Source organism: Poecilia mexicana, unplaced genomic scaffold (genome assembly GCF_051168715.1).
Source record: "Poecilia mexicana isolate PSO_F unplaced genomic scaffold, ASM5116871v1 scaffold_2, whole genome shotgun sequence".
Taxonomy (NCBI): Eukaryota; Metazoa; Chordata; class Actinopteri; order Cyprinodontiformes; family Poeciliidae; genus Poecilia; species Poecilia mexicana.
In genome coordinates, this window is record NW_028263371.1 from 41994251 (window position 1) to 42016236 (window position 21986).

The following is a 21986-nucleotide window of genomic DNA, read 5'->3' on the forward strand; positions in this document are numbered from 1 at the left end:
AGTGTGTGATATCAGCGAGGGTGCCAGCAGGGTGGAACGAAAGGATGCGGTGTGTGTTCATGCGGCGCCGCGGCCGGCTCTCACCCGGATGGTCCAGGCACGGACCTCGTCTGGGCCAGTGGTGAAGAAGTACTCCAGCTGCAGGGCCGCGTAGCCCGCCTTGATGATCTTGCTCAGGGCACTGGTGGAGAGAAACTTCAGTGTGAATCAAAGGGTCTGAATCGTTTTGTTGTACTTTGCTGACACCTGGGAAAAGTTCCCGTCAGCGGCAAGGCGCCGTTTTTATTCCAATACAAACTCATTAAGTGAGCAAGATGGGTCACTTCATTTCACATGAGACATTCAACTCTCCAATGGTTTGCATGATTAATTAGAATGCTTGTAGTCCCATTTAACATTTTTAAGAATTCAACTCGACGCCTCGGTCTTTGCTGAGAAAAAAAAAAAAGAAAAAGAAAAAAAAAATGTCTCTGCTGTCACAATTTTTCTCTCCATAGAGGTTTTCAGACGAGAACAATAAACCCAAAATGCACCAAGTTATAATTATACCTACAGATGACAGATGACAGTTAAAAACTTAATTTGGAGGAAAACCCTTTGACTGAGTTGTTCAGTAAGAAGAGGGATCCTTTGCTTTATAATGGTAATTACTCTGCCATTTATTATTCTATCAGCACATGCAATTAAAGGAGTGCATGGAGGACACAGCTGATAATAAAGTGTGGGGAGACTGAATGCTAATTAACCTCTGCGTCTTGTGCTCTTTGCAGCACTTCTGTCTCTCCTCTTCGCTCATGTCCTGCAGTCGACTCTCCAGGTTGCCGCTGAAGGGGATGACCAAGGCTCCGGGGTCGTGACTGTCCACCCACTCCTTGATTTTCACCAACCTGATGGAGAAACGGCAAACCAAGGAAGATTTGATTGAGAAGGGGGTATTTGTTGTGGCCTTGGAAATCCATATTCATGAGAGCAGCAGAGAATATGAATGTCTTTCTTGGAGAGATTAAAATGGATTTGTTTGAATGGAGACAGTGACGTAAACAAAGCAGTAAGATTTTTTTTAAGGCTTATGGTTAGCATACCAGAAGTGAATAAACTTATTATTAGTGTTTATATTAACTGATACTTTATGTACAAAGAAAATTGTTGAAATTTTATTTGATACATTTTCTGTACCTGTAGATATAAAATAGCATATAATAATATTGCCTTATATGCCAGTATTTTTTAGATCTACACCTGGATTTTTTGTCAGTATTACTGAATCTGAATTGCTACAAGGTTGTAATTTATACTTAAGCTCAAAGTTTATCTTAGGGAGAAGTGAAATAACATTCACTATTCACTTCTAAATATTTATGATTCATACAGAGAACTAAAAAATGTCTTCATTTGGTTTTAAAACATATTGATTTTGAGACAATAAATTAGTTTTAATAACTAACAATGGAAACAACTCACGATGAAAAAAAACAACTTAGCCTGTAATTTTAATAAATTTAGCATTACATTTTTTCCATTATCCTTTTTCTGACTTTCTTTGTAAGAGCCCAGCTGGCACTTCAAATGTAAATAAGCTGTTTTGTAATTTTTTTTTACAAATAAACGAACAATTTAATTAGTTTTCTACGACTAGCTGACCTGGACCATAATGGTGCATATATGTAAATAAAGGCTGGGCTTTAGTCAGTCTTAGCTGGAAATACAGGTGCATCACAAAAAATTAGAAAATCATAAAAAAGGCAAGTTATTTTAGTAATTCGACTTAAAGAAAAGGTGAAACACATACATATTTATTATATCTATGTAATATTTGTGTTCATGTTATGCTTACAGGTAATGACAACTCAAACATCGGTCTCTTACAAAATTAAAACTGTCCATAAAATCAATAGAAAGATGCTGAAAAATGCTGTTTTGGCCATTCAATGACCTACAAAATCATGAATTTTGGGTTTTACTTCGAAATAATTATAAGCAAAAAATAAGCAAGAGAAAAAAATATTGAATTATTTTGCCATTTAACAGATCTATTTAACATATGAATTTCACTCTGAGTTGAAGTAATAAAATAAAATGCCTAAGTGGGAATTCTTGTTCAATATCGTGACTATGGATGCTGTGCAAAGGGAACACACAGCAGGTAATGTAGCAAATCTAAACTATTTATTTGCTCTTTGACAGTTTTAAATCTCCTTAAACTACTGGCACCAACTTGTAAACATGTTTCTTAAAATAGGGATAATTACCGTTTTATCATCTTGTACACTAATGGTAATGTTGCCAAGATGTGAGTGGTTTTAGACTAGTATTTTTGATTAAACAAACAATTGTGGAATAAATAAAATTGTTTCATTGTGAGATTGTCTCAAGCCTCATCTGTAGCGGGTCCGTGTGCCTTAAAGGTAACTTTTTAGTGGAGTTGTTGCAACCAATTTTATTAAAATAGCGTTTTTAAACTTAAGTTCCCAATTCTTATCACACTGCTCCCGCCACAAAGAGAAGACGCTCAAGTGTCACGTCATTCCCAGGCCCCATCTCCAAATTCAGAGTCAAAACTGAACGCACCACAAATGTGACCTGATAAAGAAACAATCTGCATTCACACTGCAGACACAAAGGATCTCAGTCTGTGCATTCATGTTGTCTTACATCAGACTATTTCATTGCTGAAATGTGACACGCATCACAGTTTAGTGCTGATAGAAGTGGGGAGCATTTCCATGGAGTACAAATAATGAACCAAACAAGCATGGCAGCCGCCATGTTGGTGGAGGTTGTCAGAATTGTGTCTGCTACACTCTGGACCTTGTTGCACCGTCATTTCTTTGCTACGTATGACGTCAAAACTTTTTTTTATCACTTCAGGACCGTCAGAGGTTCACAGTGGAGTTTGATTCACATTTAATTTATGCAGCAACTGTGCAAAATCTCAGCTTTGACTGGACATGCAGTCTGGATGTGGTCTTAGCCACGTGTTGTTCTAGCAGACAAATGTATGTTGATCTTAATAAGTCTGGAAAATGCTACAAGAAAACAGTTACTGACCTAAGCCCACTCTTAAAACACAGTCAGAGCAATAACGAAACAGCTTTAAACAACTGGAACTGTGACAAGCAAGACTTGGCAAGAAAAGAAAAAAAAGTTGATCTTCCTGATATGTGGAGAGAAGATGATGGGATGAGAGAAACACAAAAATTGGCACGCGTACATAAGGGGTGCAATTTAATAGTGGAGGGTGCTGTATGCTTATCAGAAAAGTCAATGTAGCCAAACAAATGGCAGGTAAAAAAACCCTTGAAATTCAGCCAAAAAGGAGTTTAAAAGAAGAACATTTCCACAGATAACATAAAACCCAGATCTTCAGTTGTTATGCCAGTGTTTTACTATGGGGGACATTTAATTTACCTGCTGGGTGTTAAATAAACATTTTGCCTGGAGCCTGGAGAGAAAAGAACAAATAACCACTAAGTGTTTCCTTACTTTTAAATGTCTTTGTCACTTTTTTTTTTTTTTTTTTTTGTCTCCCTCTTCCAGCGGGACACCTGACATTGCAGGACAAAGATATCCTCACACTTAATGGCAACCCTCAGTCAGAACAATACAAGGGGGTTAGGGCAATTATGAGATTAGCTCCACAAGCTCCGAGGCTGGGATTGGACGGATAGCGAAGAGCAGCATCGCACAAATCCATTTTCACACGTCGGCCCCGGATTGATTCTGAGGGGGGCCCTGTTATTATGTGTAATCCTGGTTTCCTGTTTAAAGGCCCCATAAGGAATCAAAGACTGGGAGGAACCCGGAGCGCCTCAATATCAGATCCGTACCAATAACAATGTCCCCGGCGTTATCGGCCGCAGCACCAGATCACCGCTTCTACCTAATGATTATCAATATACAACATATGACAGGGTAACACACACACAAGGACGGCGCCGTTTGCTTTGACTGAATGCTGTTTAAGTGTCAGTTTGTTTCTCAGTTTACATGCACAGCTATTAAGAGCCATAACCTAATATTTCCCTTTTCTTTCTGCATTTTGAATAAAGGTGGCAACCAGAGTCTCGCAGGAAAATAAGAAAAAGCCAAAAAGCCTCAAAACACAGGAGACGGAGGGGCGCTCCATGAGGGGGGAAAAATCCAATCTGAGATAATAACAGCTGTAGTTTGTCACTTTTAGCGGCACAGCTGTCTATTTGGTGGCACGTTATTTGCATTCCTCAGGTATTGCGTTCTCTACAGGCGGCTTGAATAATGATTCACAAATCACTCTCTCCACACCAGTCAAGGGCTGTGATCCTTTGAATAGACCATTGTACCTGGGACTGTAATTGGTGAAGACTTTGACAGAGCCAAGCCGAGCCGGCCGGGTAACAAAGAGGCTATTGGTGGAGGGCTGAGGGATGATTTTAATAATGTGAAGCCGAGACGGAGAATGTGAGCCGCAAATGAGCACCGGGGGTCTCTGGGTCCTTGCACTGACTGACATAGGAGCAGACAAACACCTAGCCATGAGGGAACATGAAACACCCCCTTGCCTCAACTCCAGAAACAAAGCGCTGTCAATTAAGAGCTTTGATGCACCGTCAACACGGAGCCCGAAACCAATTCTGTCAGCATCTCCAGCATTTTCCTCCGTGTATTTATGTGGCTTCCAATTACTTATGTGGATGTTCAAATGTGATGCAATATTTACGTAAACTTTGCTTCAGTTCATCTTTCATGTCTTTCTTGAGCAGATTTACAATCTAATTTCATCCCTTTTAGTTAGATTTGATAAAATCCAACAATAAAAAGATTTGAACAACCCGTTCCCTTAGTTAGATTCACTTTTGAAAGCTTTTACAACTCTGAAGAAAGACTGTTTGAGTGCAAGTGTCTCTTGTCAGTCTCCCATTATGTCCCAATGCAGAGTGCCATCTCTCACTGCTCTGCTAATAGACGGATTCAGCACTTTCTGGTCCTGATATCCCCCTCTGAACAAATGATGCCTGAAATTTTTATTCTCTTTATAATGGAACTTCAATGGCCTCGGCTGCAAATCAAGTGGAAATTTTTGCATATCAAGTGAGAAAAATTAAATGTTAACCACGTTTTAATGCGATTAAGGGTGACAGGGACATTATTTCTGCTAATCATTCAGCAGCATGAACGCTTCAAACAAGGCAAAGGCGCGGGCCATGTTTGCTGCTTTTCACTCACAGATCACAGAGAAACTGCTATCACTTACAGTCTGATCAAACTTTTCCAGAATGCATGGTTTTTCTTTAAATGAATAAAACAGGTCAACATGAAAACATTGTGTTTATCTTGCGGTGCCTTGCACAAACACTCATACAACTAAATGTTTCCACACACTTTTGTTGAAAGAGCAACAAATTATAACATATAACTACAAAGGAGAAGAAAAAAATCAATCTGTTTTAATCTCCCCATTAGTCTGATACCCCTAAATGTAATCTAGTAATCTTAATAATAAATGGAGCTGTTCTGTGAAGATCTTAGAGGTTTATGAGGAACAAAGAGCCTCATTAAGACCGATTCACACAGCAAACGCGATGGAGAACTGATGTAACTCTGGAGGAGCTACAGAGATTCACAGCTCGGGTGGAAGAGCAATTATTAGTTGTGCAATTTATTGTTTAAGAAATAGAGTGGTAAGAAGAAAGTTGTTGTTGAAAAAAATACACAAGAAGTCCATTTGCATACCCGAGTCATGTAGCGGGAACGGCAAACGTGGAAGAAATAGTTCTGGTCAAACAGAGATCAAAACCACTATGTGGAAAGCTAACTCTCCACATATCCACTGTGAAGCATGGTGGTGGCAACATCATGCTGAGGGAAGGGTTTCCTTCAGGAGGGACAGAAACAATTCTCAGAATTAATGGTAAAATGAAGAGACCTAAGAGCAGGAGAATACTGGAAGAAAACCTGTTGCAACCTGCAAAGAACTTGAGACTTTTCATGCAGGACAAAAACAGGCAGTCAGAGCTACAGTGGTAAAAATCGAATGGTCCAGTCAAAGTCTGGACTACTGTGTTCAGATACACTGTGCATGTAATATGACTGACATAACACACAAAAGCCCTGGGGAAGCTGAATACAAATGCCCGCCAGACTTTTGAGATTTTCATCTGTAAGAAAACCATTTGTAATTTTCTTTAAAATTTTGACATTTCGTCACATAAAATCCCCTCAAAAAACAAATATAAATTTGTGGTTGTAATGTGGGAAAAGATTACAACCACAATGTGTAAAAGTTCAAGGGAAACTAATATTTTTTTTTTTTTTTTTTTGTTTTTTGCGAGGCTCTGTCCATCAACACAAACGGCTTTTGATTCAATGCTTGTTTCATTTACAGTGCTCCCGTTTTAAAACATCACATTGCAAATAATAATGAGGGGAAAAAAAAAAAAGAAAAAACCCAAAAAACAATTGAACCATCCACAACAGATTGCCTCTGAATAGTGACGTCCCACAGGGGGCCACCCTCTGGAGCTTATTTGTCCTTTTTTGTGTGAGAATCGTGAGGGGGGATAATTCCTGTCTTTCTGTATGCCCGGGGCTTTCCTCGGCTTTGTCCCAGCTTTGATCTGCTTAAACGGCCTGGGAGGGGGAAAACAATGGCCTCCTCTTTTTAAAAGCACAGGGACAGCTCTACCTGAGACAATGACCTGCGTCTGGACGCAGGTAGACTTTATTAACGAGACGCACCACTTAAGCCAGTGAGAGGTGGGTCACCTCCTCCAGTCTGGGTTCTCCTTTCAGATGCAACTGAACGGTGAAAAGCTGAAAGATTAACCCGCTCCACGCCTACAGGTAAAAAGGCTCCAGCACCTGAAACCGAGCTGTTTCACACATGAACCGAAAGTCCTCTACGCTCTGCTGGTCACAGTTTGGCAAAGATGAGTCATTTATGATGTTAGGATGCTGCAGCACACGATCCCCCTCCTCTTCTTCTTCTGTTTAGGAAGACAGAAATGAGAGGTATGAGCTCATGGTGGCTTTTGAGGCTAGGAAGTCAGAATCTCTGTGGGATGCTTTTCATCCTCCCAGTGGTGAGCTCCTGAGCGACAAGAGTGCAGACGCTCTCTACTCCCTGTGGCCATCGCTGCACAGAAAAAAAAACATTACACATCAGCCTCTGAGAAACACACACACACACACACACGCCCACGCACCCACACACTTTATTCCCAATATTATCAACTTCTTATAGCCTTCAAAGCAATCGCAGACAGGAGGAAACAGAACGCAGTGGACGCACAATGGGAGCAGCTTTAATTAAGAGCATCGTATCGCTAACAAACCTTGAGGGTGTGCTGGTAACAAGCTTTTTAAAGTAACTTTATTTTCTTTGATATTTTGCACCCATTAAATCTCCCAACTTTAAAAATCTACGCACACTGTGAACGCTTAACAAACCACCGGTCTCAGTTTTCGGTCCTCAAAATGGCTGTCGAGGCGACGTTTTTCAGAGCCGGATCAGTGTTTAGGGGTATTTACCAGTGAGCGAGGATAAGGAGAGGGCAAACATTATGAATTCAAACCCGAAAGAGTACAATCTGCATCGCCAAATTTTTTCTCTATATGGGGTATCCATGCTGTCATTTATGGCGGTTGACTGGGCGAGAGAAAATAAGGGGGCTGGGGGTAGAGAGGGGGGAGTCATCAAGATGTGACAATTGTGACAAGAGCAGGCAAAGTGTAGCTCCGACGAACACCACACAGATTTCTCCATCTCGTCTCCTTTTTTTTTCCTTCTTCAGGATGACAGCTTAATGTCTACCACATGCAATATTTATTCTCATCGTGTGTCAGACTGTCTAGCTGTCCCAGGGAGTACAAAGAATGCCACTTATTAGAATAAAAGCCGAAGGAAGGTAATCAAGGACATATGTAGCATCAGCCCATCACGGCCCCCCTCCTTACAGTCCAACATCTTATTTTTTTCCCCTCCACCATTCATAACAGTTCAATAATAATCCTGATAATAAGCTTTCAGGAGCTCTATGTGGCAACACTAAATTCATTTATTTGTCTCATTAAGGCGACCGAGGCTGCAGGAGACTCTCTGTGGCAGGCCTGTTTGCTCTTAACTTTATCAGAAAAAAAAAAACATAAAATGTGAAGCACCGTGCAACAAAGCAGGAGCAATGGGAATCTATCATTAGGCAAAGTTGACTCTCGCAGACATTTCTTTTGTCTGTAAAATGTCAAAGCTTAGGCTTTACAGGTGAGTGACTCCCAGGGTGCCTTCAAAAGAGTTTCAGGATGCCACCCTGCTGCACGGGTGTCTAAATGCATTATGAGCTGCAGGGGACCCGCTCGGTCTCCCTTAACGTTTGGGTCTGAATAAATGGGAAGGAGTCACATTGTCTGTTGACTTTTTAAAAAAAAATTTTTGTAACAAACTGATTTCTTTCACAGTCAGAAACAGCAAATGCAGAAATCTGAATGTCACATTTAAGCTCTTCCTAATACAGAGCTGCTTATTTAAAAACAAAAATCATAAACGTTTCATCATGTAACCCCCTCAAAAGTACGAGCTTAAAAACTTACGGATATATTTCGATGTTCAGGTGATCAACTAATAATTTACAGACTAAACTGTCTCTTGAAAAATTCAAGCTTCATCAGTTTCCTATTTCTGACACAGTTGTAACTCTGATGCACACACTCCAGTGCAGCAGTTAGCGCTGATCCATCTGCAGCTGAAAGATGAACAGGATATATTGAGCATTGAGGTTATTTACAGCCTGGAGAATTGACCATTTCATCATAGAGAGAATAAAACCATGGAAAAACACACTCTTACCTCATGGCAACATATTCTCTACACTCTTCATGAGCCATATAGTGGCGCCCTTTAGGATCAGGGTGGCAAACCACAAAACTGTCCATTGAAAAGAATAGATCAGTTACAGTGTGCATGAAAATGTTCAGCCTCTCCTCATGTATGTCTTGTTTGCTTCCAAAGGTCAAAGTTTTCCTTAAAAATGACTCAAACAAAGATTTGCTTTCCGGTCCTTTCAGAAATTCAGATTGCATTTTTGTTGCTGCTCCTAAAACACTGTTTCATGCATCAGTTTATGCTAATCATGAGATGGAGGAGTTCTAGAATATCTGCTTAGTTTTTTAATTATTTTTGATTGGGTCAGGAGTTGTAATATGTCACAGGTTAAATAAAATGTAGAATTTGCAAAATGAGAACGTCCGAAGAGACATACCTCAAAAGACTTGCAGCTGTAGATGCAGCAAATGTGGTTTGAAATGTGATTCCAGTTTTTATTCTACGTATCGGTCTTGACCAAATTACCAACACTGATATAAGAAGTTAAGAATAAAATGAATGGGGAAGAAAACTGGTGAAGGGCTGAAAAACAAGATCCTTGTTAAGTTGTCTGTTGTGCACTGACACAATAGTTTGTCCCTTGAGCTGTTTCATGTTTGAATGATTTATAAATCAGTATTAATTAGCACCGCAAATAATAAATGTCTTTTAAAAATAGTGAAGTAGTGCACTGAACAATAATAATAACGAGTAAAAGTTTAGAGAAAAACATTGACAGACCTTTAGAAAGCATTTAGAAGAACTGATTAAGACCACTAAGTCAGGCTGTTTGGAAACAAAAGAATAAATTCACGATTTGAGACCTTTGCACATTGCATAATGAGATAATTTGCTTTCAGAGTCAATTTCAAATTATTCAGATTTAGCTAATTCTACAGCATTTAATTAAGCTTTAAGAAGGTCCAAAATTGCACATCTTATTTTATTTCTTCAGCGCTTCGAAGAACAAATAATAAAATAAATGTGAACATGATTTATCTCATGAAAAGATTTCTGTAAATAAACATGAAAGCAACAAAGTATAGACTTAAATCTGTTGTTTTAAACTGATCACCTCTTCTGGCAGGCTGCTGCTGCACACAGTGCTTCCTTCACTGTAATTGTTCAAGCTCCTCCTACAGGCCGACCCGAGTATCAGATCCAAGCAAGGCAGAGTCATTACTGCATATTTTCACTGTACTGGTCTTTAAGGTTAATTATATTATGCCAACTGCTAACAAACGTAATCCAGTCATTTAAAAAAAGTGCTTCAATCCTTTGTCTCTACTGCGACTTTAAATCAAAGTCAAATTATTTCTAATGTCATTTTTTGAAAACATTTTATATTTCAAGATTAAAAAGAGGCTTTGTAAGAAATTAGTTATATTGTATTTACTAGCTAATCAGCGGCATGTAAAAGGGCATTTTTGTGAATTATTTTCAACTATGCGTTAGTGTCCAAGGAGTATTTTCACCAGCAGGATGGCAAAGAGCGCTGTTAGGAAAATTGCATTTTTATGTATGGAAAGATTTTACCTTTCAAATGACTAATAAGTACTTATTAATGAAGCTGTAAACACATTATAATAATTAATAGAAAGTTATAATGCATTATTTAGTGAGTGAGAAAGGTTCAAAATAGCATCTGCCTCACCAAATAGTGAGTCTGCATCAGTGTATGAACAGAATCCTGAAACTGCTTGACACCTGCTGTTTAGAAAAAAACAGTTTTTCTGTTATTTTTTTCTTTGTTTTTTTTTTTTTTTTGTCACACTTAAATGTTTCAGATTGTTAAACTAACTTTAATACCAGACGAAGATAACCCGGAGCAATACAGTCTCCTAATCATGACTGAATTTAATGGAAGAGCCAATCTATCCAAGCCAACCTGGCTTTATGTGGAAAACGTTATGCTTTGCCCCTCCTTGTTAAATCATGAATTAACTGTGATGAATCGCGTTTCTTTGCGCTCAGTTTCACTTTCCACAGACCAGCCTGTTTGATGACCTACTTAAACAACCAAAAAAGTACCTAAAAAGGTGTTTTCTAGCTGCATGTAATAAATAAAAAAAAACAATACATCATGTTTCAGTTCAAGATGAGAAACAAAGACACTGACTTTTCTAAAAGGTCTTAAGGCTTTGTGACTCCAGTTATTCATAAACAGTAAAATACAGAACAGCGGGGAACCGTGGAGTGTCCAGTCTATCAAAAATACTCCAAAAGTGAAACAAGCACTAATCCAAGAGTTACAACAGGTTCCCACAACAGCATCTACAGCAATGCAGACCTCACCTGCTTCAGTTTAGGTCAGTATTCAGGATTCAACAATATGAAAGTACTGGGGGAAAAAATGGCATCCATGAGAAAGTTCCCAGGAAAAAAACCCTGTCAACCAAAAATAACATGGACACCTGGCTCATAGTTATAGAAAAACACGTTGATGATCCTCAAGACTTTTAGTGAAAATGTTCTTTCTAACTGCAAGACAAAAAGTTCTGTGAGATTTCATTTCATCTGGAGTAAAACTAACAGCAGTTCAGAAAAATAACATGGTGGTGGTGTGATGACTGGAGCTACTTCACTTTTTCAGAACCTGAAAAATTGTCTGCAGCGATGGAACCATAAAGTCTGCTGCTGTGAAAAGGAAGATATCCAGCCATCAGTTCTTGACCTTAAGTTCAAGTGAACTTGGGGGCTACAGCAAGTTAGGTTCTCGAGTGGCCTAGTCAAAGGCTGGATAAATTGGTAGAGACAGTGTAGCACGATCTCTACCAGGATGTTCATGCTCAAAGCTCTCACATTGTCGCTGAATTAAAACAAATCTACCAAAATCCCTCCACGCTAAGTTCAACCAGTTATTAGGCTTAGAGGTTAATTAAGCTTACATATAAAGAAAAGTTGCTATATGTTGGATTTTCCCTCTAATAAATAATTTTAAATTCATGTATTGACTGAGGTAATTTTTTTTAATCAATAAAATTGAATGTGACTAAAACGCATAAAAGGATTAAATCATTTGGAGTTAATACTTGTCTAAACAACAATCGGTTCCTCTCAGTCTGCAGAGTTTGACCCACATATTTCACATGCTGCAGTTTGTTTGTTGTTGAACACATTTCTGTAAAGAAATAAAATACCTGCCTATTATTTTTCCTGGAGTGGCGATTAGTGTCACCATTCCTTTTCATCCTTCTCTTCTGCAACTTGACAGCATGCTGTGTTTAACTCTGGCTATGTTAATATGGTTAAGTGAGGAAATGCATAAGCCACACATTTTTAAAATCAACTTTCTGCTTGGCATACATCGTCAAGCATTTCCAGGCCAAAAAGTTTGAGCGGAAGAGAAGTCATGAGTGATTGGTGTGAAAGTGTGCTTCTGAGTCTTTCACCAAGTTAAATCTAAAGTTATTAAAAGAATGACTCAAGTCCGAGTCATGGGACTGGAGTCCGCACCTCTGTCTACTCATTTTCCATCTTTTTCAACGTCTTGATTTAAAGATGAATATAATTCAGTCACAAGATGAGTTACACCATGACTGAATAATCATGGGGAAATGAACATAAAAATATTTGTGTTTGATTAAAGAATGACAGAGCGGATGAGAAGCTGTGGTATGTGACTCTTGTGGCTTTGTGGCATAATAAGATTCATATTTAATTCAACACAGACAGAGTGGCAAATGCTATTCACAAAATACATTAACACATAAGTTTGGAGCAAAGTAAGAAGTGGTAAACTAAAGAACGAATTACGTATGCGTTTCTTCTGCTACACACACATAAAGAGTGGCATATAGACATTGAGGGGAAAAAAAAACAGAGCTGGACTAACAGAGTTAATAAAAGCTCCTCGTGATGGTACCCTGCAGTTCTTCCACTCACCGGGAGAAACCACTCGGCAGAGGCACTCACAGACAGGTCACGCTTGCTGGTTTCCTTAAAGGTCAACTCATCTACTTAAGAGGCTCCAATTTACTTTAATGCACATTGTCCAAAAGAAGAAAAAAATAAAAGCAGAAAGAAAAGGAAATGACAAGAAAGAAAAACATCACAGCATATAGCTGGAATATTCTCAAGCGTGTCCTTTTCTCTCCCAACTACGGCTGCTCTTTGTTCTCGGCGGATGATTGGATAAATATCTGATTTCAAAAGGAATGAGGACTGATAAAAATGGTCGTATGGTTGTAAAATAAACAATGTCTTAGATGATGGGCCAGAGTGCAGCCGCCACATCATCAGCAGTGCTCTAATGACCTTCTCTACAAAACAAACTTCAGTAAGCGCAGCAGAGAAACAGTCTTCCAGACAGCTTACCGACAGTGGGGGAAAGAGGAGAAGGCCTCTTGACAGAGTCTCTTGTAGATGCCATTCCCTATCACGCAATGCCTCTCAGTCATAAACACATGACAAATACAGCCTTAATCATTTTTTACGAGCGGGGATGTGCAGGGGGCAGCGCATGTCTGGAGGGGAGAGGGGAGCGGTGATCAGCAGGCGGCCCCCTCTGCACAGAGGAGAGGGCTGTGTGGTAAAGTCTCCTCTGGAACATCACTCGGCCAGCGCGCCTTTGATCTCCGCACCGCAATTACGCCAGCATCCAAATGAGCGTGGAGTCGCCTCTGAAACAGACTTCAAACATGCGCATGTACGCATTCTCATACACATGAACTGTATAGGATTGGAGCCATGTGCTCCTCTCGACAGTAAATGATGTTCTGTCTCCAGCAGAGAACCTGAGGATGAAAGGAGGCCTTGCTCCTCGTCTGATCCCTCCATTAATGATGGTTTGCTAAAGCTAATACTGTGTATTCTTGTCTAAACAAGGGCAGCTTGGTCTGTGGTTCCCATACTCCAAACGAGATGATCTAACTCGGTTCTTGCGGCACAAGTCGTTAAATAGGCAAATGTGTGCACTAAGACATGGCTAAATGGTCAGTGGATGCGACGACACGGGCAAAACCGATGTTTTCTAGGGTATTTTGCTAAAATTGACCCAGATCTCTCTGGGAAGCATGCACTCAAAGACGCACTTCAAATGAAAACAGCTCTTGGAGAAGGACGGGAACCTGTTGGAATGGCCTGTATGGGCGTCCCAAAAAGTCACCGATAAAATTTGCCTAATTCTACGATCTGCCGTCTTTTCCTCGGCACATTAAAGCTGAGATTGCAATTTGTCTTGCTGTTTGCTTTGAATAGTCCTTAACCGTATCATCATCTCAACTGCGGCGGTGGAAAAACACGGGAGCATGGCGACAGCCAAATGGCAGTCTGGCGTCTCTGCAGCAGACTAGCTGCCATTAGGGCTGAGAGCAGCATTTATTGTACAATTAGGGCCAGCGAGATCTACCTGTAATCATCTCCATACAGGTGTGAGCTCCTCTCTGGACAAGGGAAGTGACTCATCACTTGTCAAACATCAACACTTTGATGTCAGCATTGTTCATCGCATAGCCCTCGGGGAAGTGCTACTGTGTGCCTGTTTAAAGCGCTGAAAGATTTATGGTGTTTTACACCTTTAAAAAAAAAAAGAAAAGAAAGCACACACACATGCAAAATAATAAAAAAAAACTATTTTCGCTCTGACGACGGATGTTCGTCTTGTCATGAATCATTTGATTTATGAGCCCTTCCTCCTCCCCCTTTCTGACAGTTTTACATTTGTGACAGGAACATTTGAACAAACAGTCATAGATAAACAACTTCTCTCGTGTTACAACGCTGTCAAGCAAAACTCCCAAAATACATTTTTCATCCATTTGTAAACCTGACACAACAAGCCTGGAGGCCTGTTGAAAAAGTGTAATAACAATCCACACGGTCGGTTCTGTGAACAAAACAGCTGTTGTCTAGGAAGGTAGCCATCCAAACTCACACTAAACATTTAGGATTATAACTTTTGCAATGTCCTATATAAGCCTGGCAAGATGACTGATCACTTTTGGTGAAATAAAGTTATTATTTTATTATTGACTTAGTTTTTGTGACACTGCAGAAGTTTTACAGGATTGCTCTTTGTGATATCCAAAATGCCTCAAAACCTTTTGGAGAAATCTAATGAAAGTTTTTTCCAAGATTCCATTCTACTTTTGTCAAGATCAAGAAAGGCTTCCCATAGATCTGGTAGCTATGTTTTCTAAACCCCTGAATGCTTTTGAGAGTTCCTGCGTAAGTTTTCTGTGAAAGCATCTTGGTGCGGACTATGAGGAGGATCTCCATCAAACTCTCAAATCTTTAATCAGCACAAGCTTGTTTTGTTCCAGTTGGAGAAGCGTGATAACAATCCACATTTTAATACTGTAGATGCTTGAGAGGTAACCCTCTCTGAACTATAAGAAGACACAAGCTGAAGACTACTGCTTTTTCAGCATACCACAAAAGTTTTACAAGATTCCAAATTACTTTTTGAGAGAGCTCATAAACATTAATTATGTGATATTAAACATCTTTGCAAGATTCTCAAAGATACTCAAGAAACACTTCCAAGAAACAAAGAAAGAGCTATTGTCGTCATTTCTTTTTAGCTTCAACAGCTATTGTTATTTAAGGGGCGTGTAAACAACTAGAACATGAACAAATGATTAAATGCAAAAGAATACTGCGCATTTTTCCCAACGTATGCAATCGAAATGCTCGTTATTTCTTCTGCATAAGAAGCACAGTGATAAAAACAGTTTTACATCTAAGAGTGAGTTGCACACTGCAGATTAAATAGTTTATTGTACTGTACTGTTGTGAGTTATTTAAAGACGTCCCATTTTTATTTCCACTCCAGTTTGCTTGCTTTTCTTTTTCCTAAACACTAAAAGTTTGCTCATGTTTGTAGCAACTATAGCAAACCTGGATACAACCGAAGCTCAATTGTGTAAACTTGGTTCTATTTTGAATTAAAATGAAACAAACCAGCAACACATGGGCTGATTTTAGATTGTCAAGTAACGATGTCACAAATATGTCACTAATATGGAATAAACACCAGCTAAACTTGGCTCCAGTTTTAAGTGCTGGTTGCAAAAAATGTTTAGGATTTTTGCTATTTTGCTGTCTAAAGTACTATTGGAGGTAAAATAAAAATTGATAGCAGCTGATTAATCAAGCTGGGTATTTGCTGGGCTTCTCTCTCATTGCTTGTCAACTTAAGTTTTAAAACAATTACCCTATAAAAAGTGATGGCTGATGCTCCTTTAGTAACCACTACATGACTGTGCATGTTTAATTGACTAAATATTTTTCCAAATAAATAAATTATGCCAATTTTCTCAGGCTCTTCTTAAGGCGGATCCCTGCAAGCATTTCCCATTACTGTTTTTTTTCTGTACTTGTACTGGCTTCTTTCGTACAGTCAGAGTTAAGTAGGTGCTCCATGTTACATGAACAGCCTGCAGTTCATTAATGGCCCATGGGCATGGTCAGACGTGTGAGTAGAGCAAGCAGAAACACAGCCGCTGCCATTTTTTTCAAACTTGCAACAGCAGAGAAGAGAGAGACAAAAAAATCGTCCGCAGCTACCAGAAAATGTAACCATTGGTGCAACGATGAGAAACGTCTGTGTCATTTGCACGGACTTTTCTGTACGAACGACAAGATGTTTGTCGAAGTAGCAGAAAGAACGGCAATCCAGGGAAATAACAGCAAATCATGCTAAAAAAAATAGCAACAGCACAGACTCTATGGCCTTCATAGATCACTCTTCTTCTGTTGTCTCAAAAAAATAATGACATGCATTAGCTATTATGCAATTATGAAGAACAACACTAGGTGTAGGACATCTGTAGGTGTGGCCTAAAGTCTCCACCTCCAGGAGGAGTTCCCGTCCTACAGGTATTCCTGGGTCTGTGGAAACAATTTTGGAGTAGAGTTGAGTGAACTGGGGTCGAGCAGAGCTGCGAATATCTGCAGCTCTGCTCGTAATTATTCTTTTTTGAAAGAAAGGGGAAAATATAGGAGTCTTTATTCAGTCATCTCACCGGCAGCGAGCAGCAACCTGTGGAGAAGGAACACCGTTATGCTCCACAAAGCTGGGGAAATGAATCTCATGTTTCTCTGCTCCTCAATGAAAAGACTTGAGGCCAAAGAAACTGGGTGATAAAAAATCCTGTTGGTCTTAAAACTAACTTTTAACCAATCCATGCTGATGTGCAACAATACACAACAAGACGTATCCCCAACTGAGAATCTCTTCTCACCTGTTCGCCAGCAACAGGTGATAAAATATGATTTTTGACCGACAAGAAGCTCACACTACAGTGTTAAACCTTATCTTCAATCCATCAACACCACTAGGCTCCTGGAAAGCTATTTGAACAAAGTTCTGTTTCTCAAAAGTTTCATAACAGTTTATTAGGAATAAAACATGCGTGCATCTGTTCATCACCGCCGCCTGAGTCGTTGTGTTGAGGCGTGGGAGTTTCCTAGCAGTAAAAAAAAAAAAAAAAAAAAAAAAAAAAGACGCTTGTAAAGCAAGAGCGACAACATGTGAAGACAAACCCAACTATTTGGAGCAACAAAAAAAAAGCCTTCAGTTAGCTTGTGTCACTATGATTCATCGCCTCGCCTCCAGATGATATTAATCATTTGTTTTGGCTTTAAATGTACACATGCTTGTTTTGTCACTGGAAGCACCTCCTCTTGCTTTGATATCACATGGAAATGAGAAATTTCGATGCAAAATGAGGACCATGTGCTTGTGTGCGCTTAATGAATTGCACAGTCTGGGGGCTGCGGTTACGGTTTTGCAGATCTGTTGGGAGTTTTACTCGTTGCCACCTCCAGGCAGAATCCATCTCAAAGATGTGACCGTTTGCGCCAGCAGGAGACTACAGTTGGCCTCATGTGCCGGCAAACGGATGCACGCAGAGGGAGGCACATGCATGTTCTGGAGCTGATTGCAGCATCAGTGAAAAGTTAGTTGAAATGAACGCAACTCCCTCTATAAGAAGAGCGCAAAAGCTCTTTGGTGGTGATTAGTGAATGCGGCGAGTCTGCCCGCGCCCTTCTTCTGAGCACTTACCATTTGTTCTTCCTCCTTATGTAGTCTTTCTCAGAAAGATTAACGAGGTAGATCACTGGTTTAGACGTCAGAAACAAGTATTTGTTCAGCACATCGATCTGTGGAGGAAAGAGAGGCGAGTTCTGAGAATCTGAAACTTTCCAAAAGTGGCCTTTGAGGAGAGCACAGACAGCAACAAATGAAGCCAAGTGAAATTATAAGCTCTGCAGGGGGTCAGCGAGGAAGAGCCTAAATCAAGATCAGACTGCCCAGATGTCATTAACTTGCACAAAAGTTAGATTTAACAGGAAAAAAAGAGAGAAAGAATAAGAACATGAATGAGGAATATTTACTTTCAGGTCACATAAAAAGATCGTCAAGATAAATCACTTTAATAAATTTCATTCACATCAAAGTCTTACCTCCTTGTCATTCCAGTCGTGATAGTAGCGGACGTGCTTCTTTTCATCCATGACCCAGCTCTTTATTTTGCACATAACGTCCTGTTTGGGGTTGAAACAGAATGAACAAGAAGCCATTAAAGGAGATGAAACAGAATAAACCCAGCAGGGTATGGGGTAATTATTTCCTAAATGCATGGCATCCTGATGCCAAAGGGAACAATGGCTTGAGCTCGCATTCAGGAGCAGGAGTGGCCCTGCTTCGACAGGGGAAGGCAAGAACAAGACCCCTTCCTTTAAGCCCCGACAAAATGCCTTCTGGGGCGTCTCTCAGCTCCGCCGGGACTGTTTAATGAAAAGGATAGACAAAATTGGAAAGAGCAGGGGAACTAATTGGAAGTTGGTTAGTAAAGGTGTAAATTATCGGTCCTTCCTCGGGCACTTTACGGAGCGCAGTCATACTGAATAAGCACTTGTGAGGTGCGGCGCTAATTATTCACTGTTTCTGAAAATATTGAGCATTTACCGCGACGTACGCCGCATTCATTACTGACGCACTTGTGGGCTGAGACCACAGGCGAGACTGGGTCTTGACAGGATCTGGAAGCGGAAAAGGGTGGGAAAATGGGAGGGGGGTAGTTATAAAATTTGTAATAAAGAAATTGAGCCTATTATTGTTGATCCAGCCCCGCAGAAATTAGCGGAACACACTCTTTTTGTTCCTGTCAACTTGACCTCCCCCTTCATATAAAAACTCCCCCACCCCCTGCACCACTCTCCCTGCCTCCTCCTTCCCTCCCCGAACCCTTGCAGCACTTCACAATCATACTCTCTTTTGAAAGAACTGAGGAAAAAAATCCTGCCAGAGCCTCAATTACACAATGGCAGAAAAAGCTCCACACACTGACCCCCAGCCAGCTGCATTCACTCTCTGCACATCTCTCTCTGCAGGAATTCTAAAGGCCTTTTAGTCAGGCAGCCAGAGTGCAGCCAGCGGGAGAGAGCGCAGGAAGAGCTGCATACACTCCGCCCGCGCCGGCCCAAGTCTTCACAGAGAGATTAATCATCTGTGAAATGGAAACAGCAAACGGCCGGTGACACGGGCTGAACCCGCTCCAGGTTTCCCTCATCAGCTCGCAGCCGCCTTGCAGCGCTCCTCTAACAGGCAGGTGTTAATAAAAGGCATATAGGTCCCACAGGGGTCAAACACATACGCTTGCCACCATGGAGCGCCGCTGGTGGGCCGGTTTCTTATTATTGTTTTGCAGAGGAGAGGGATTTTTTGAGGATCCGTGCGGACTGAAAATGATGGAACGTTGTTTTTGTAAACACAGCGCCGGCAAGAATGGATTTACAACGATGCATACATATGAGCCCTGTGCTTCTGCGTGCACGCACATTTATCATGGGTTCTCAGCGGAATATTTGATGTGCTTTCTTATTATGATGGCAAATATTTCTCCTTTTCTAGTCCAGAAACAAATGTATGCAGACTCTTAAAGAATATCTACAAGTTTTTTGTTTCAATCATGCTTTTCTGACTTTTTCTGACTTTTATACTTGAAATCCTCAAGTTTCTGTCTTGCATTCACAATATGTTTTGTTCATTAAAATGCTTTTAATTCAAGTTAGCATTTTCTTGGGTATCACATGTGTTGGTGTTCAATTTTACACAGATTTACATGGCTTTAAAATGTCTTATTGTCTTATTTTCTCCACTGCTTTGCCCGTTTTTAAACGATAAACAGGAAGAGATGGGATGTGTTCTCACAAAGCATCTTCTAGTTCTGCAAATATCTATAGTGTCAAATATTGAAATATTTTACTGTTTTATGTCACTGTCTTGGAAAATACACATACAAGTAGTGAAATATGGTGTGTTACAAAAGTCTTCAAACCCAATGGGCTTTTTCACATTTCATCAGGTTACAACGGCAAACTGTAGATCATTTTATTTGTATTTCATGTCATAGATCAATGCAAAGTAACATGTAAATGTGAAGTGGAAGAAAATAATGTAATACTCAATTCACATGCATACTTCTAAAAAAATCATGTGCCTTTAGAAATCAGTGATTCGTTTCTCTGTCTGTTAATCTTTGTGTGCAAATGCTGCTCTATGAAGGCCTCAGAGGTTTGTTAGAAAACATCAATGAACCAACAGCATCATAAAGACCAAGAAAGGCAGCAGGCAGGCCAGGGAGGCTGTTGAGGAGAGGTTGAAAGTTGAGTTGGGTTACAGAATATTATCCCAAGTGCTGGAAATCACAGAGAGTATTTTCCAGCCTCTTATCCCAAAATAATAATAATTAAAAAAAACAAACAATTTGGCATTACTACAGACCTACCAAGACGTGGCAGTCCGCCAAAACTGAGAGGCTGGGTAAGGAGAGAATTAATAAGAGCGTGAGCTAAGAAGTTCATTGTAACTCTGGAAAAGACACGGAGATTCACAGCGAGTGGAAAAATCTGTCGATACACTTAATAGTTGTGAACATCACTGGAAGAAGAATCGTGTGGAAGAAGGTGCTCTACTCAGGCCCAAGTTGAATTTCTTGACCTACATTCAAAGCAGCATGTGTTTAAAGAAAAAAACAAAAGCAAACTAGCACTACAATTTAACCTGAACAGAGCATCCAAAAAGGTGAAACATGGTGGTGGTGCCATGATGCTGTGGGATGACAATTGGAGCTAAATGCAGGACAACCCTGCAAGAAAATCTGATGAAGGCTGCAGAAGACTTGATACTGTGACTGAGGTTAAAAAAAAAACAAAACAAACAAAAAAAGAAACACAGAGCTTTATTAGAATCATTTAGACTTATATGGTGTTACATATTCTTTGGGTTTTTAGGGTTAAAAATGGTGAAAAAGCTTTTTTCTTTCACTTCACAGTTATCCCACAGTTGTTGGGATTGTGGTCTGCTAACCACAATCCCAACAAATAAAAGTTCAAGGGAACACAAGCAGCCTTGCTCGGCACCATAAATGTCCTTCTCATTTACATATTACATTTTACTACATGTACTTTGACAAAATAAGTGATTCTTTTCTCATAAAATCTCACGACACAATGATCAAACTCTATTTCAAGTGTTTGGAAAATTACAGTGCAAATGAGGAGGACTGGAGTAAAAGGTACGGTCCTCGTTTTCCGCTTTCCTCTTGTGTCTTGACGCTCTGCTTGGACGGCGATATAAAGACACGCGTGTGCGCCTGCGAGCAGCTGAGCACGTCGAACCCCGGGCTCAGCCTGCGAGGCAATCACACAACCCCCCTCCCGCCTGAGAGCTCGCTGCAGCCCTTTGATGGTCGCCATTCTTCAGAACGTCTAGAGAGGTTCTTCTATAGATTCTCACTTGCCGACGCGTGCGCAACCTTTGACAAGTAATGTAGATTATTTTTATTCATTGCCTAAAATTGTTAGCAATTATGGCAGTAAGCGGCCACCTGCCTAGCCTGAATGGCTCCTGTCTGTGGGGCGTTGGGGAGGGCTGCAGGCTGAAAGGGAAAAGGATGGTGGCTGTGGGCAAGAGGGGTTGGGGGGGGCGGGGATGAGGGTGGGATGTCTGAGGCAAACCAACCAGTGATGGGGTTTTCTGCAGCAGGTGAAATAGCCCCCCTCGTTAGTGTAATGAGTGGTCAGATCTGGAATTGGGCTGCTCCGCTGCGAGTGAAAGGCCAAATATATTCCTTGCGCACCAGTCTGTTCCTTCCTGGTCCAATGATAGGTCAGCATCAAATCATCACTGAGTTTGCCCTCC

General features: G+C 40.4%; 1 protein-coding gene across 1 annotated transcript in view; it reads right to left on the reverse strand.

The window, feature by feature from the left end:
• The window catches only part of LOC106924449 (obg-like ATPase 1), a 54304-nt gene that overhangs the window by 12325 nt on the left and 19993 nt on the right, over nt 1-21986 (reverse strand). The window contains exons 5-8 of the mRNA XM_014998155.2: nt 18245-18325; nt 17844-17941; nt 747-887; nt 85-181 (exon numbers count right to left, since the gene is read on the reverse strand). Coding sequence (XP_014853641.2) covers nt 85-181; nt 747-887; nt 17844-17941; nt 18245-18325 — 417 coding nt within the window. The remainder of the gene's footprint in view (nt 1-84; nt 182-746; nt 888-17843; nt 17942-18244; nt 18326-21986) is intronic.